Source organism: Sciurus carolinensis, chromosome 3, assembly GCF_902686445.1.
Source record: "Sciurus carolinensis chromosome 3, mSciCar1.2, whole genome shotgun sequence".
Taxonomy (NCBI): domain Eukaryota; kingdom Metazoa; phylum Chordata; class Mammalia; order Rodentia; family Sciuridae; genus Sciurus; species Sciurus carolinensis.
In genome coordinates, this window is record NC_062215.1 from 13869981 (window position 1) to 13888091 (window position 18111).

General features: G+C 36.2%; 1 protein-coding gene across 1 annotated transcript in view; it reads left to right on the top strand.

Annotated features, from left to right (window-relative positions):
- The window catches only part of Bptf (bromodomain PHD finger transcription factor), a 135573-nt gene that overhangs the window by 59327 nt on the left and 58135 nt on the right, over nucleotides 1-18111 (top strand). Inside the window, 4 exon segments of the mRNA XM_047546629.1 lie at nucleotides 7958-8146; nucleotides 12586-12773; nucleotides 14152-14507; nucleotides 14967-15098. Of these exon segments, the coding sequence (XP_047402585.1) occupies nucleotides 7958-8146; nucleotides 12586-12773; nucleotides 14152-14507; nucleotides 14967-15098 (865 nt within the window).

Consider the following 18111-nt stretch of genomic DNA (forward strand, 5'->3'; position numbering starts at 1 on the left):
GTGGGTTCATATATGATTTAGCAGTTGTGTTTTTTGTTTTGTTTTTGCAGTATTGTGGATTAAACCCAGGGTCTCACACATGCTAGACAAGCACTCTGCCATTGAGCTATATTCCCCAGCCCTTTTTACCTTAAGACAATGGTTCCTGAGTCCATAGGATTGTGGGTGTGTGCCATCACATCAGACTACATTTGCTTTTTAAGTTTTTTATTATCAATTTATTTATTTATTTGTAATATGTAGAATGTTTTTTTGGAAAAACTATTATCCTGGTATCTGACATATTTTTGAAGAATACAAAATGAATAATATATAAAAAGCATTTAGGATTGTGTCTAACACATTAACTGCACAATAAAAGTTGGATATTATTATTATCATTACTGCTATTATAAATCAGCTCTTTTGATGAGTGAGAAGGCCTAGCAAGAAAATAATAAAAATGAGTGACTTGTATTATACACTTACTGATTCAGTATTTATTAATCAACATATTGATTGTGAGATTGCTTATAGTTAAACTTGGCAGTTCAAACGGTATTTTCATGTATATATCAAAATAAAATAGTTACATTTGAACCTAAACCGGAAATTTTAAAGGAAGGTGGAAGGAGGTGAACAGCGGTTGTCAGTAGCTGGCATTAGAATGGAGTTGGGGTCATTATCAGGATGAGAGTGCTGTGTGGCCAAAGATTGCTATCTCTACATTATTGCTTTCTGTATATTAATAGAAATATTATTGCTATCTCTATAATAAATTCAAAACCTGACCAGTTATCAACTCATAATTCTCTTAAAACAAAACAAAAAACCAACCCTGGAATCTCTATTCTCATACCTGTTTCCAGAACATGAAAAATATTTTTTAAAGACTGGTATTGAACATATCACACCATTCCTCCCCTAGTGCTGGGGATCAAGCCCAGGGACACAGGCACGCTCAGCAAGCACTCTACCACTGAGTCACACACCCTCTCCCTCATGCCAGGTTTTAAAGAAGAATTTGTTATTTTTGTAAAGTGAATAAGCATTATAAGTTGTTTCTGACTTAATATACTAGTGGGGATAAATCAGTGACTAAAGTAACATGTAACTCTGCATTCTAGTGGATAGTAGACAGACTTATTGGCGAAGTTCTGACCTCAGAGATGACTCTTCTGCACCCCAACCCGCACCCTCTACCCCACTCCACCCGCTTTCTCTTTGCCTCCCTCCTTTCCTTGTTTTCTGTCCAGCATTTGGTTAATGCCCTGTGTGTATTTGAATAACACATACATGCACTTTCAGCTATTGAATGCAGTGTAAGACAATTAGGTCAAAGTTGTTTTTGTTGTTGTTTTGGGGGGTGGGTATTGAGGATTGAACCCAGGGGAGCTTTACCACTGAGTTAAGTTCCCAGCCCTTTTTATTTTTTGAGACAGGGCCTTGCTAAATTGCTGAAACTGGCTTTAAACTTGGAATCCTCCTGCCTCAGCCTCCTGAATTGCTGGGATTACAGGTGTGCACCAGGTCAAAGGTTTTAATTGTGTTGAATTAATCTATTTTCCTTATTGTGTTTTTCTCCCCCATTGAATGAGATACACACACACACACACACACACACACATATAAATTAGTTGTAGATGAACACAATACCTTTATTTATTTTTTATGTGGTGCTGAGGATTGAACCCAGTGCTTCACACATGTGAGGCAAGCGCTCCACCACTGAGCTACAACCACAGTCCCCACTGAATGATTTTAAATACTACTTAACAACCATTTATTGTGGAATTGCTTCTTTCTTTCTTTCTTTTTTTTATTATTTGTGGTGCTGGGGATTGAACTCAGGGAACTTGCTCCTACTAGGAACACTGAACTATACCCCAAGTTCCCTCTCTTTTTAAGTTTTTTTTTTTTTTGTATTAGTTTGAAGCTGTTAGATACACCTAATTTTTATATTTTCTTATTAATTTAACATTTTATTATTGTGAAATGTCCTTAGTGTTTTTTTAGAAATTATTTTAATATATATTTTAATTATTGATGGATCTTTATTCATCTATTTATATGTGGTGCTAAGAATTGAACCCAGTGCCTCATGCGTGCTAGGCAAGTACTCTACCACTGAGCCACAACCCCAGCTTGTCCTTAATGTTTAATAACATTTCCATGCTATCCTACCTTTCTTTCAGTTTGTATTTATTACATTTTGTATATTTTCTGTAGTAGAGGTTTTTCGTTATGCGTTTTTGTTTTTTGCTTCAGGGTCATGCTAAGTTGCCCAGGTTGGCTTGGAACTTGCTATTCTCTTGCCTCAGCCTTTTGAATCAGTGGAATTACAAGCATGGGAATTTGTCTTTTCTTTTAGTAGTATGAGGTTTAAAATATACTTTAATGTTCACTTTAGGAATTCTAATAGAAGTGTGTATCTTTTATTTCAAGATTAACCTGGAGATAAAATCTCATCAAAGACACTATCATTTTCTTGCAGTTTGACAGAAGATATTATACAAAGCAAAATGACAAGTTTGTAGCCTAGAACTATAGCAAGTGAACTCAAATATAAGAATGGATCGGTTTCATGATACCCACCCATTATTTTTAGGTATAATCAGTGATCTGAAATATTTCTTATGGCTCAGATTGAAGATGAAACTGAAAATAGGAAAGTATCAGTATTAAATAAAACTATTTCCATAACTATTTTTAATTGCTTTGAAAAAATGTTCTTGGACATGGTTAAGCTTTCACATCTATTACATTGAACTACAAAAACGTATTGTTTTAACCTATTTCTTAATTTCTTGGGAGAAGGACACCTTAAAAGAATAATCAGTTTTGTATTTTATTACAAAGGTAATCCACCAGTTACGAGGCTTCCTTTCCTTCTTCTGTTTTTGGTACTAGAGATTGAACCCAGTGCTGCTTTATGATTAGCTGCATCCCCAGCCCTTTTTATTTTGTTTTGATACAGGGTCTCACTAAATTGCCCAGGCTGGCTCCTCACACTTGTTATCCCCCTGCCTCAGCTTCCCAGGTAACCAGGATTATAGATGTGTACCGCCTTGTACTCTGGCTTTGTCAAGTTGATCTCTATGATTTGCTAAAAACGCTGTATTTCTGACTGGGTGTAGTGGCGCACTTCTGTAAATTCCAGCAACTTGGGAGGCAAAGGCAGGAGGATCAATCACAGGTTTGCCGCCAGCCTCAGCAACTTTGTGAGACCCTTCACAACTTAGTGAGACTCTGCCTCAAAATAAAAAAATTAAAGGACTGGCGATGAGACCCAGTGCTAAAGCACTGTGGGCTTCAATTCCCAGTATCAAAACAAAATAAAACAAAACAACTACATATTTCTGTTCTCGGTTCAAGAATATTGTGTCGAATGTAACTTGAAATTTCATTTTTCACTTCATATATACTGACATTATATTGCTGGAGGCCTTTTATATTCATGCTTTATAATTTTAATTTTCCTCACTGTAACTACTTGCTTGTTTATTCTGTTTTCTGTTTGTGTGAATTTGTGTTATGTTTTACTGAGGAATGCTTTTAAAATTCCAGCCACCATGTCATATCAATCCTGCATATGTCTAAAGAATTAAAGAATATGGACATTTTCTTACATAATTACTGTGTCATTTTAATAAACTGACAGTTCCTTAATATCATCTAATATTCTGTCCATGTTTAGATTTTTTCACTTACTTTTTTTTTTTCCAAATAGTTGATGTATTTGCAAATAAGATGGTTTGCATGTGACATGACATGACATGACATGACATTTGGTTTTCCATCTCTTGAGTCTCTTGGTCTAGAGCACTCTCTCCTCTGACTTTTTGTTTCCACATGCTATTGAACTTGTTAATGAATTCCAGTCTGTCCTATGGATTGTTCCATATTCAGGATTTGTCTATTTCTTTTCTAATTGTGTTTTTTTATTTGTCCTAAAGGCTTAATTAGATTTAGTTTCAGCTGTTCTTGGCATGAATACTTTACAAGCAATGTGCTGGGTATTTTGTATCATGTCAAATGGCTCATGGTGCTTGGTTGTTCTGCCTTCACAAATGGTAAGATCGATCAGTGAGTTCATGTAATGAGATTGTAAAGTTCTCTGATAACTTCTAATTCAGTAGTGATCTTTCCAGAATCGGTTATCTATTTGGAGGTTATAATATGGATCCTAATTCTATCATTTATTTCTGTATTTTTTAAACTGAAGTTCTCCTGTAAAGAGTTCTTGTGTAAAGAATATTCAGGCTGTTTGAACTCACTGTAACCTTGCTAGAACAGGAATGGTGAAATAAATGCTTAGGTTTTTTTGTTTGTTTATGGAGCTGGGGATTGTTCTTTGGGGTGCTCTATCCCTGAGCTACATCTCTAGCTCTTTATTATTTTTTATTTTGAGGCAGGTTCTCACTAAGTTGCTTAGGGACTCGATAAGGTGCTGAGGCTGGCCTCACACTTTACAGTCCTCCTGCCTCACTCTCTGGACCTGCTGGGATTACAAGCGCATTGTGCTTGGCTAGTTATTTCTCTTAAATTGTTATTTTCAGAATCAGAAGTTGATGTTTCCTTTGTTTTCAGTGGTGATTCATGAGTTAGGGTCTTCTCTCGTTTTTAAAGTATCAATTTATGTTTGGGAGGTTTTTAAAAAATATATATTTAGCTGGTTTCATTCACTTGCAGCTGTCATTCATTTTGTTTCTTTTCGACAGTGGAAGCCTCTTCATGGTGACTCTCAAGTCCTTTTAACCATTCATGACGTCTTAGATAGATGGCTTCCTCACTTTTTGGTAAAGTAGGATGTCTGAGACTTGTCTTATACCTTTCCTATCCTTGACTGGGGATCTCCCCCACCCCGCCCCAAGAAGTTTCAGTTCCTTTGGTGGGGAACGATATTCACAGACCACAGTTCAGACCGAGGGATACTTTATGCTATTATGCTATCATTTACTCTATGGTTTTTTGGTGAGTAATAGGAAATGCATGGTGAAAATGAAAAATATTTTTGAAGGGAAAAAGACCATCAGTCTGTTTTGATTTTTCAAATTCAGATAGGATTTTCTGCTTAGTTGGTTTTCACACATGTAGCTCTTTTTCTTACATGAAAAGTATTAATTCTTAAACTAGTAACTCAGTTATGTATTTATTTTTATATAGAATATGTGCTAATGTGCATTAATAAGAGGAAATGATTTTATATATGTATCATTATTTTCATAAAATCAATATTGCTGTTGACAGTAAACATTCCAAATGACTTTTAAGTTTATTAACTTAAAATTATTCATTTTTTGGTATTGGATATGGAACCCAGGGGTGCTTTCCCTCTTGAACTGCATCCCTAACCCTTTTTATTTTTGAGAGACGGTCTCACTAAGTTGATGAGACTGACCTTTCAAATTTTGATCCTCCTGCCTCAGCCTCATGAGTAGTAGGAATTATAGGTGTGGGCTACTGTGCTTAACAGCACTTAAGATTTTTTGCAACTCTTTATTTGTCCTTTATTTGTTTATATATTTATTTGTCCTATATTTCCAGTTAGAACATAAAATATTTCCCTCCCCTTCTGACATGAAAAGTCCCTATTTTTTTATTTTTTTTTCCCCACCGCCAGTACTGACAATTGAACCCGGGGGCTCTTTACCACTGAGCTATACCCCAGACCCTTTATTATTAATATTATTTTTTTGAGATGGGGTCTTGCTAAATTGCTCAGGCTGGCCTCAAATGTGTAATCTTCCTGCCTTGGCCTCCTGAGTACCTGGGATTGTAGGTCTATACCACTATGCCTAGCATTGAAAGTTGCCCCTTACATGAAATTTAACGTACTACAAATACTATTCTGCAACTTTCTTTTAACCTTGGAGATCATTGCTTGTGTGAATATAGTAATTCTCCTTGCTTAAGTGCATGGTATTTCCTTTTATGTACTCTTTTATTCAGTCAGAGTCCCATTGATGGACAGTTTGCTTTTGGCATTTTGCTGTTATAAATAATGCTTCATTGAATAGTTTTACAGCTAAGTAATTCAGATTTTTTTTGCAGTAATTTTCTGCACACAGGATTACTAGGTTAGGAGTAAATGCATTGCTCATTCTTGAAGGTACTTATTTTCATGTTATTTAACATTCTGTATGATATACTTATTTTGGTTATCCCAAATAATATAAGTTCTGTGAATAAATATGATTAGAAAAGAAAAAAAAAAAAAAAGAGTGAATGCATTTGCTGGCCATGGTTGTTCACAACTGTAATCCCAGCAACTGAGGCTTAAACAGAACAGCAGGTTCTGGGAGGGACAGCCCTGACAACTTAGTGAGATCCTGTCTCAAAAAATAGAAAGTTGCTGGGGATGTAGCTTGTCAGTAGAACACACCTGGGTTCAGTCCTTAGTGCTATAAAACAAAACAAAAACAAAAAGAATAGCAGGTGCGCCTGAAATCCCTTGGCTCTGGAGGCTGAGGCAGGAGGGTCACAAGTTCAAAGCCAGCCTCAGCAAAAGCAAGATGCTAAGTCACTCAGACTCTTGTCTCTAAATAAAATAGAAATAAGACTGGGGATGTGGCTCAGTGGTCGAGTGCCCCTGAGTTCAGTCCCTGGTACCAAATAAAAACCCAACCAACCAAACATTCAAACAAAAAAACAAACAAAGAGAGTAAAGTCTGTGTAGTTTTTCTAGATACTGTCAGTTCCCTTTTATCTACTGTGGCCCATTTTCCACACCTGCAAAGTGTAGGGAGTGTCCGGAACCAGCACCACTCCCCCTGAGTGTCTTGGGAAGGGTGGATTTCTGCTAGGCTTATAACTGTATGTTCTTTCCACATAGTTTTATTTTTTAATATATTTTTAGTTGTAGATGGATACAGTGCCTTTATTTATTTTTATGTGGTGCTGAGGATGGAATCCAGTGCCTCACATGTGCTAGGCAAGCGCTCTGCCACTGAGCCACAACCCCAGCCCTCTCCATGTAGTTTTATTTTGCATTTCTTTTAGCTTGAACAAAGTGAGCATTTTTCTTTAAGTTTAAAGGCCACTTCATTTCTTTCATAATTATTCCTATTTTCTGTCAGGTTGTTGGTTTTTTTTCATGAAAAATATTTTAGGCGCTCGTTATACATTCGAGATAGTCATTGTGACGTTCTGTTAACCACCTTTTACTTTAACTGATTCAAATACTATCTTACTATTGGCAAATTTGATTGCAGAGGGAGACTCTTAATTTCTGAACGGTTCTGGAAAGACTTGGGCTTTCAGTTCATGATTGTGTTAATTTTTTTTTTTTTTTTTTTTTTTTTTTTTAGTTGCCAATGGACCTTTATTTTACTTATTTGTATGTGGTGCTGAGGCTGGAACTCAGTGCCTTACACATGCAAGGCAAGTGCTCTACCACTGAGCTACAACCCCAGCCCATGATTTTGTTAATTTTAATACACTTTTAGGAATCAACCTCTTAGTTTAGTGGTTATGGTTCAGTTGTCGTGGAAAGTGAATTGCCTTTAGGCATTACCTGGGGGATGTAGAACTCAGACAGAACCTTAGAGGCAAATAATCCTGTTTAAATCTCTTCCTAGTATGATGGAATACTTTTGAAAAGTAAGAATATAAACTTCAGATTTTGACATATCTCAGCAAAACCACTTTGGCTGTATCTGGTATACCCTACGTTATGTGAAGTAGTTATATCAGTTGTTTTTTTCCTTCAGCTCTGGGGTATCTGACAGATTGTCTGCCTTGCACTATAGACTGAAATGGTAAGAGTCTGTTAGTTAATAGACAGTAGACTGAAAAAATAACTCATAGGGTGATGCTTATCCATTTCTTTTCATACAGTGCTTTATTCACACATGATCAGCTTTTTAAAAAGATACTAAAGCTTTGTAATGAAATCCTGAAAGTTAAATGCCTTTTCTGACAACTAGTTTTTTTTGTGTGATTTCCAATTTAAAAATCAGATATTCTATTTTTCTAGAAGAATCTAACAAGACATGTGACAGCAGTAACACTAGTGGTACCACTACCTCCATCCAGCCTAATCTGGAAAACAGTAACAGCAGCAGTGAACTAAATTCTTCCCAGAGTGAATCTGCTAAGGCAGCTGATGATCCTGAAAATGGAGAAAGAGAATCCCATACACCTGTCTCTATTCAGGAAGAGATAGGTAAGAATATACTTCATCCATTAAAGGGACTTTTTTTTTTTTTTTTTACATTTTTCAATTTTTTAGAATAAAATTTTAGTGGGGATGGGAAGATTTAAATTTTTCTTTACCCATTTTGTTTTCCTTTTTCTTTTTACATTTTCTTTTTATTTTTTTAAACATAAGTAGCCCCCCCACCCCCCGCCTTCCTTTTTTTAAGCAGAAAAGCAAGCTGGGCGTGGCGGTGCACGCCTGTAATCCCAGCTACTGGGGAGGCTGAGGCAGGAGAATCAGGAGTTCAAGGCCTGGCAGTTTTGTGAGACCCTGTCTCAAAACTAAAAACATACAGAGGAATAAAATAAACGACCCTTTTTATACCCTTTCCCCAAGTGTAACCACCATCAGTGATTTGATGTGTACCATTTTAGGTCTTTCTCCCTGCAGTTACATTTGTGTATGTGTGTTTATGAAGTTGTTTGGTTTTGTTTTTCACACAAATGGGATCATTCTGCATGTATCATTCTGCATCTTTTTTTTTTTTTTTCATGTCAAATGCACTATTTTTAACTGCTGCATGATGTTTGATTATTATAAATTGTGGTGCTTTTTAACATTCTCAGCATTTATCTTTGTATACGTGGGCAAGTATATCTGGCAGTATAGAAACACTAAATGGAATTGTTTGTTAAATGGTAGGCATATTTAAAAATAATGATAGCTACTGCTTAATTGTATGTCAAAGGAATTTATACCTATAATTCATACATCTGTTTTCCCCCATTCTTAAACCTTAAATTCAGTATCATCAATTCTACATGTTTGCCAACAGTAAAAAGTATTTCATTTCAAAATTTGCACATCCTTCCTTATTCATGTGGTTGAATTTCACATGTGTGTTGAACTTTCTGCGACTTGAGTAGTCTTATGTGCTCATTTTTCCCTATTGAATTTTGATATTTTTCCTTAGTGAATTTTTGGACTGCTTTACATATTATGGTTATTAATCTTTGATTTTTACGTATATATGTTTAAATAGTAGTTTCTCATTTTAGACTGCTGTATGTGCATCCAGAAATTTTTACATTTTTATGTAGTTAAATTTTTTAATCTTCAGTGTTTCTCTGAATTTTATGTCTTATCAAGGAAGAATAACGTGTCTCACAGCAGATTTCTCATGACACTTCTATAACTTTGTTTTTAATTTATCTAGAATATAATTTGGTATATTGTATAAGGTGAGAAACTGTTTTAATTAGGACATTTTCAATTGCAAATAATCAAACCAGTTTAAACTAGCTTAATTGAAGAGAAATTTAATTAGCTTATGCAGTTGGGACTTCTGAGCCATCATCAGGCATAACTGGACCCCCAGGTATAATGACTCTTTCTGTCTTCCTCTCTTTCTCTCTCACCTTTTGAATCTACATATGTTTGTATGTTAATTTCATTCTCTCCTAATACAAACAGGCTTTTTCCAAGTGGCAGGGAAGATGGCACCAGCAATTTGTATTCCTATCTTTCCAAGCAAGGTCTGTGACCCAAAGACAAGGCCCCTACTCCTGCTCCAAATCAAAAAGTCCTTGAGGAAGGAATTTGAGTGGCCTATCTTGGATCATATTGTTCCCACCCCTGTGGCCAGGGCAGGCAAGGTATTATGATTGATGACTCCAGCAAAAGTATGTGATTAGAGTGGGGTAGGAATGGTTTTCCAAAGAAAGAGGGGTACTACAAAGATAAAACATGTAAATACCTGCAATTCCACCCTGTGGTAGCTCAGCACATACATGTTTACTCACATTTGTTCCTGTACATACAGTTAAAAATACCTCTGCCTAACATAATGCAAAAATCTCACCCATAAGTGAAAAATTCCAAAACCTCTGTCCCACAGTTACATTCAGTAACTGTAATTGTTACAGTAATTGTAATTGTATCTAGATCCAAATCTAGATTTCTGTGCTGTGCATTAATTTTGACAGGTCTTGTCATGGCTTATCTTGATTTTGCAGTCTGTGAGTCAAATTATGAATTTAACTGCCTGTAGCATTCATTATCCTGATAGTAGAGGGTGCTCTTCAGTAAGTCTGGGAGGATAAATGTGCATGAGAGGTGAGAAGTATATGAGAAAATTCTCCTTCTGGAGGCCATTCTGTTGTAGCAGCCTGGTTCCTGCTGGGAATGGATTTCTGGGGATTGCTGTAGGATTCAACAGACTCATACTCCAATTTGGCAGGTTTGGAGTTTTTTTTTCTGGCAATAGCACTCCCTTACAGATCATTAGATATTCTGCTGATAACTTATTAATGATAATTAATGATTAATAATAATGTGTCAAGGTCCCTGAAGGTGAATCCTCCCTCTGCTTCCTCATTTTGTCTGTTTAGTAGGTCAGTAGCCCTAGCCCTCAGGTGAATAGAGTTTGTTTAGGCTTCTGCCTCCTGACATCATTCAACAATGAACTTTAGAGACTGGGGGAGAGCAGGTCTGTACTCTGCCACAGGCTGCATGGGAATGACTCACTCCTTTATAATAGAAAGAATATGGCCCTTGGGTACAATGTGTTGGGTAAGGACGTCTACTGTCAGCCTTGCTTCCTTTGCTCTTTCAGGTCTTCCCCTGGGGATCAGTTATCTCCTCCTAAGCAAGTGGCAAAGTATTAATTCTGAGCAATATTGGATTGTTGGCTCCAAATTGAGGAGCTTCCTTTAAAAAGCGCTGTGCCAGTCATTCCCTTTCTGTTTCTGGGAAGTCCAGACTACACCAGATGTTGTGAATAAGGTCTCATAGGGTGGTATAGATGGTTCTTAGAAGTAGCCGCCATAGCTCAGCATCGTGGCATAAAGCTCCAGCATGTGGGGAGTAAGGATTTGAGACCCAAGAGAAGACTAATGGTTTTACATTCAGCGTTACCAGCATTCAAGCTCCACATCAGAAGATAACTCGGTTTCTTCACTCCATCTTGATTTAGTCAGTGCCAAATTTTGGAGCCAAAATCTTAAAATACTCCTCTGCATTATTTAGGACTAGCTGGTTTTTGACAGAAACCCATCAAACTTGCTTAAAACAAAAAGGGAATTTTATTGGCACAGTTTAGTAGTCAGCAGGTTCAGGGCTGCTGGCAGCCCTAAGTTTGTTAGGTAGGGGTCCAGATAGCTGAATGAGATTATCATGGTCTTCTCTCAGTTTTCCCTTCTCATATTCCTCTCTTTCTTCTCTGTGATGGGCTTATTGTTTTCTACCAGTGTTAGTTTTTTCCATTTGTAGGAGTAAAATCAGCTCTCCCCTAATTTAAAACCCCTCCAGCTCACAAAAAGAAAAGGCAGAGATCTTTTCTCCATCTCCAGATTAAAAGAACTGGAGTAGAAAGCCGACTGACTGGACCACCTAGCCAGTTCCTGGGAGAGTCACTGTGGCCAGTAGTGGTGCTCTCTGTCTGGCCAGGCTGAGCCTGTTGTTCAACCCAAAGGAGCAAGATACTTGATTTGTAGCTCTGGCTGTATCATATGATTGAAGTGGGGAAGAAAGCATTTCTCCAAAGGAAAGAAGAGATGTGGAACAGATTAAAAGAACAAATGTTGGCTAAACTGTCTTAACTTTTTTCCCCTCCAACATGCACAGCAGTTTTCCTAATCCTATCTTTGTCTCTACTTACTTTAAATGCCATCTTTAGAATATATAATGTGATAAATTCTTGTCCTTTTAATTACCAATGCCACACTGTCCTAATTTAAAAAAAAAAACAAAACAAAACTTTAAATTAGAAAATTCATATCTTAAATTCAGTTGTCTGGCCAACATGGATGTTGGAACATGATGCAGTAGTTTTAATATAGAGAGAAATATTCAACTGAAGTGAGATTACATAGATACCTAAAGCAGAAATTGCTCCTAGGCAGTTTAGTCCATCACTTTAAAATTTTTACTATGAATATGTTGAGAGATCTTTGTTATATTAAGAAAACTAATTTAGTTGATTTTTATAATAAGCTTACACATCTAGCTTCCCAGGAGAAAAAAAATCACTTGGTATTTCTAAATACCAAGTTCAAAACTATTAGGTATTCAGACAGTTTCCTTGAAAATCTTTCTAAAATCAACCATGTCCTTTTAATACAGAAATCCATATTGAACAATGTTTTGTTAGCATGCATTTTGTGTCATTATGTTCGTTACTTGTAAATTTTGTAACAGCCTTTCCTGTTCTAGTAGATGAATTTTGAAACAGGTAACCTTGCCCATATATATTTTCTTTAAAATAATAAGCGACTCACAATAAAATTCTGACACGTTTTCTTTTAACTACACTAAAGAATTAGTGACATTTGCTTTGACTAGTCAAGAACTTTATCTGTTTACTTTCTGGATCTTAGATGCACACCACAGATGAGTTTTGAATAAATGAGGCATTGTTCTTATACTTATTGTCAGCAATTACTTTGTGGCTTTTTCATTGGTAACAGGTGACTTCAGATCAGAGAAATCTAATGGGGAGATGAGTGAATCTTTTGGAGCTGGAAGAGGAGCATCTGGCTCAACTCGCATTATCACCAGGTTGCGGAACCCAGACAGCAAACTGAGTCAGCTGAAGAGCCAGCAGGTGGCAGCAGCAGCCCATGAAGCAAATAAATTGTTTAAGGAGGGGAAAGAGGTATATTCTTTCTTCTTAAAAAAAAAAACTCTGGAGTATGAATAATTATAGTTATTATACCTTAAAATAGGTGCAGAGGTTTATAGATGTACTTTTGAATTATATTTTCACGAATGTAGTGGGTAACAAGTATAAAAGCCTTAGGCTTATATTATGATAAGTGTATTTGCACGCCCAAAGATGCTGTAAGAGGGTGATACTAGATGATCTTTTTTTTTTTTTTTAAATGTAATTCTAAAGAGATTACAACCTTTTACACATATGGTATGTGAGAGCTTTACAAAAAGCTTTAGATTATTTAATCACTTTGAGTGAGCTGCAGCTACAGGACAGGATATACCTAACCAAAAGCAGAAAACAGTGCACAGGATAGACAGCACCAGCTCTGGTAATGGGATCAAAGGTGGGACTCAGTGTCTCTGTCCCCACCTAGCTGTGGTGACAGAACAGTGACCACAACTGTTGTCTCCTAGAATTATTTGGAAGTAAAAGAGATTAGACAATGTTCTTTTTCTTCTTTAACATCACAACAGTTGCTTTCAGGCAATAAGTTTCAAACTTCTTTTTGACCCAGACCCTTAGTAAGATAAACATTTTTTTCCTAGTAATTCATTACACACATCTAAAAGCTTCCTGAGGTAGTATTTATCTTACTGTTCCAGAAGCAATCTGATATTTTTTTCTTGTAGCCTAATGCATTTTATTATATTTTATTATTTTAAAAGTTGAATAAGACCCACCGTCATTTCATAATCCACCAAAAGGTTAGGATCAACTTTATTTTCCCTTGCCGTGTGGTACTGGTAGTCAAACTTGGGCCTTGTGTATGCTAGGTAAGCACTCTACCAACTGAGCTATACCCCAACCTGGGGATCAACTTTTTTGTCAGTGCTGGGGATCAAACTCAGGGTCTCTCACATGCTATTGCAGTGGAATCAACTTTTTGAAAGCACTGTTTTAAATTATCCATACATTTCTTCTACTAAAACTGGAATAATAAAAATGCAGAAAGAAAGAGATGTTTTGGAGAATTTATTTTAGATGTTAATAACATGTAATGCCCTCTAATGTTACAAATTTGATATTATGGTTGGTGAATACTTGCACATACAGTCTCGTGTATATTTGAGATCGTGAAAGTAGTCACTAGTGTCTAACACTCACTTAATGTTAGTTTTCTTTCTTTTCATGGTCATATCTTGGTTGTTTAATTGTAAATTATTAGCTTTCACTTTTAACTTTTAAACCTCAATAGTTCAATTATAAGATGCATCTTAACTCATAGAAATGTTTAATTACACTTATTAAAAGGCAGTTGATAAGATAAAATTTGCATCTTTGCTATGAATAATGAAGATTTTTAAATTTTCTTTGTCAGGTACTGGTAGTTAACTCTCAAGGAGAAATTTCACGGTTGAGCACCAAAAAGGAAGTGGTCATGAAAGGAAATATCAACAATTATTTTAAATTGGGTCAAGAAGGGAAGTATCGCGTCTACCACAATCAGTACTCCACCAATTCATTTGCTTTGAATAAGCATCAGCACAGGGAAGACCATGATAAGAGAAGGCATCTTGCACATAAGTTCTGTCTGACTCCAGCAGGAGAGTTCAAATGGAATGGTTCTGTCCATGGGTCCAAAGTCCTTACCATATCTACTCTGAGACTGACCATCACCCAATTAGAAAACAACATCCCTTCCTCCTTTCTTCACCCCAATTGGGCTTCACACAGGTAAAGGAAACTAAGGATCATTTTTTGCTGTTAATTACTAAGTACTTATAAAGTGATTGATATGCCTTAAAATGTCATTACTAGTGAATTAAATGAAGTTAGTTTGGTCAGTCAGTGAAGAACCTAGAGGCGTGGGTGTACTTTTAAATTGTTGAATCAGCACTGGCAGTTGAGTGATTATTTTAGGAACCAGTCTTTATGCCTAGAAAGTGTAGGCCATCAAGTTCCAGGACATTGTAGAAGGTCAAGGAATTGAGAGGACTAAAAGATTTCTGAAATTTCCTCTAATGTTTAAAATCTAATTCTGTGAACTTGAAACTTCGAGTAGCAGTGCATTTTTCTCTGCCACCTAGAAACTTTGCTCACATGCACTCTAAGATGGAGTTACCATAAATTAACAACTATTATGCTTTTAACTTAAAATCAACTGAATGAAATAATTTTTCTTCTGAAATATAGGGCAAATTGGATCAAGGCAGTTCAGATGTGTAGCAAACCCAGAGAATTTGCGTTGGCTTTAGCTATTTTGGAGTGTGCAGTTAAACCAGTTGTGATGCTACCAATATGGCGGGAATCCTTAGGACATACCAGGTGAGTGAACTCTGATCCTTGTGAATGATGAATATTGGATACTGTTTTGGAAGTACTTATTGATTAAAAATGAAAGTTAATGTGGTTAAGAGTCACACTAAAGATGTCACACTTCTTGGCCACCTTTAGTTCTTATTTGTAATACAGTACTGTAATAAAGATCAAAAGACATCAGATATGGAAATTTTTTTAAAGTAAAAAGTATTTTTCTTGGAATAGGAAGAATACTCATGTTTTTTGAGTATCTGTACTAGAATGTTCCAGGTACTATGCTAAGGATCTGCCTTATACCCTTTTTGAGACTTGAGTGACTGAAAATCTTATAGTTCCCAAGGAGACCCAGAACTGTGTAACTTGGACAGATAAATCTTGAAACTTGAATCTGCTTAGCCCTGATAGACTTAAAAAACAAAACAAAACAAAACTTTAGTCTTTAAAAAGTTATTTCAAAATTAATATACGCTTATGGTAAAAAATGCAAATATTACCCAAGAGTATAAAGCTTTTTGCTTATTTTTTATAAGATTCATTCTATCTTCCCTGCTTCCCTATGAGGCTTCTACCATTTGTCTAACCCTTTAATTTTAATTTTAATTTTTTATTTTCTGTGGTAGTAGGGACGAACCCAGAGACCTCCTCCTACATTGAGCCACACCCCCACCTGGGATTACAGTATGCTGTTACTTTCCACATTTGTTTTATTTTATAATGAATTAACTTTTAGGTAAATTTATATCTACTAAACATTTTCATGTGCTAAAAACTGCTTCCAGTTTTCTTTGGTGTTCCCCCCGCATAATCTTATTGATGCTCCTGTCTTCTCCCTGGCCCCCTTTTCCTTCCCATTTTGAATATAATTGCTGCTATTTGTAGAGTCCTCCACAAATGGATGGACTTAATTTTTCCTAGCAACTGAAAAACAAAGTTAAACTAAGGTGCTGTAGAACTGTGCACCAGGGGACAAGAGAGCTCAGTGGGTGTCATGCATCTGTTGTATTTTTTTCTAGTTCTCTTTTATCAAGGCCAAGCCAGGAAAGAGCCAAAGTAACTGGGAGGTAGTACCCTGTTTCTGTTGCTCCTTCTTGTATGTACCTCCAGCCTTGTCCAAAACCATTCTTTTAGGAGGTGATCATCCTGAAACTTGTGTTGGCGGGCCAAGAAGCCATATGTCTAGTGACAGAACAAAGCTTCAAGAACTAACTATGTTAATTGTTAGCAAGTAAACCTCCATTATTCGATGTAATTTAAAATTAATTGTACCTTTTATAGATTTGTTTTCAAGTACTGAATATTCTAGTAGAAGATAGAATTCAGACTTTTTTAACCCATTTTTTTCATCGTGCTTTGTCAGTATGGCTGGTCTTTTCAAAATGTTCTTTAGACTTACAAAATTCTGCTGTGAATTGCATTAGTATAGCATCTGGTAATATATACATAAGAACTCTTGTTTAATATAATGATGCAGGGAGATAAAATAGAATAAATTTTTTTTTAAAAATTAGGGGCCATGATTTAAGAAAATTAGAAATTAAAAATAGGACTTCCTCTTTTGGCAATGGTATGGTTAACTAAATAGGTCACAAATTTCTAAAACTAGATTCTAAAGAAATACCTAGAAATTCAAACTAATATTTTATTCAAAAAGATTTTTTATTGTGATAATAAAGTTTTAGTTGAATTTCCTGTAGAATTGGTAAGATGATAGGAAAAAAGACTAATAACAGAAAAGGCAAATTTTAAGGACAGGTGGGAAGGACTTGCTCTGCCAGGTTACAAGATGACTTCTTTTTTTCAAACCTTTTTAAAGGTTTTTTTTTTTTTTTTAATATAATTTTAGTTGTTGATAGATTTTTTTTTTTTTTTTTTCCACATAAGGGAGTTTATTAAGCAAACAGAGTGTCTCCCTGCAGGGTAAGAGAGAAAATGAGAGGAAAAGAGAAAGGAAAGAGAAAGGGTGCGCGCTAGAGAGAGTGGAAAAGCGAGGAGGATAGAGAGAGTGAGGAGGAGAGAGAGAAGCATGAGAAAAGATCTTGTTGATAGATCTTTATATGCAGTGCTGAGCATCGAACCCAGTGCCTCATATGCTAGGTAGACACTCTACCACTGAGTCACAACTCAAGCCCCACAAGACTTCTTTTAAAGCTATGATAATACAGTGGTACAGACGCAAAGATAAACGTAGACCAATGGTACACCGTAAAGAGTCCACAATCAGACCAGCCCATGAGTGGAAAGGTAAGGCATGATGTTCAGGGAAAGGGGAGTGGTCAATGAGTTATCCATGTTGGTGGAACATGGTTCCCTGATTTATGCCACAAAGAAGTCATTTCCAGATTGAGCAAATCCTAAATGTGAAAAGCAACAAACACTTTAACAAACTCCAAGTAGAAATTATGGAACATTTTCTTTATGACTCTGGAAGAAACTTCCCAATTGTCTCTTCCCCCACCTTTTTCATTTACAAGCATGTTGCCAGATGAAAGTGAGTGTAAAAGAGTGTGTATGTATACACTGCAATGAGTTCCTATGTTTATAAGTGATACAAATGTAAGATTCTGTGTAATGTAAGCTGTAATGGATAATAATAAAAGTGAAGCCATATGCAATGGTGCACATCTGTAACCCCTGCAACTCAGGAGGCTGAGGCAGGAGGATTGCAAGTTCAAGGCCAACCTCAGCAACTTAATGAGGTCCTAAGCATCCTATTGAGATCCTGTGTCAAAATAAAAAGGGCTGGAGATGTGGTTCAGGTGTTAAGCACACTTAGGTTCAATCCCCAGTACCCCCAAAAAATAAGCATCTATGCATTCACCACCCAACTTAAAAATAAGGACATTACCATGATTGCATTTGCTTTTCCACTCACATTATCTTATTTCTCCTGAGAAACTTACTTTTTTTGTGTGTGGGGTGTGGGGGGTATTGGGGATTGAACCCAGGGTCATGTGTATGCTAGGTAAGCAGTATACTGTTGAGCTACATTCCTAGTTCTTTGTATTTTATTTTGAGACAG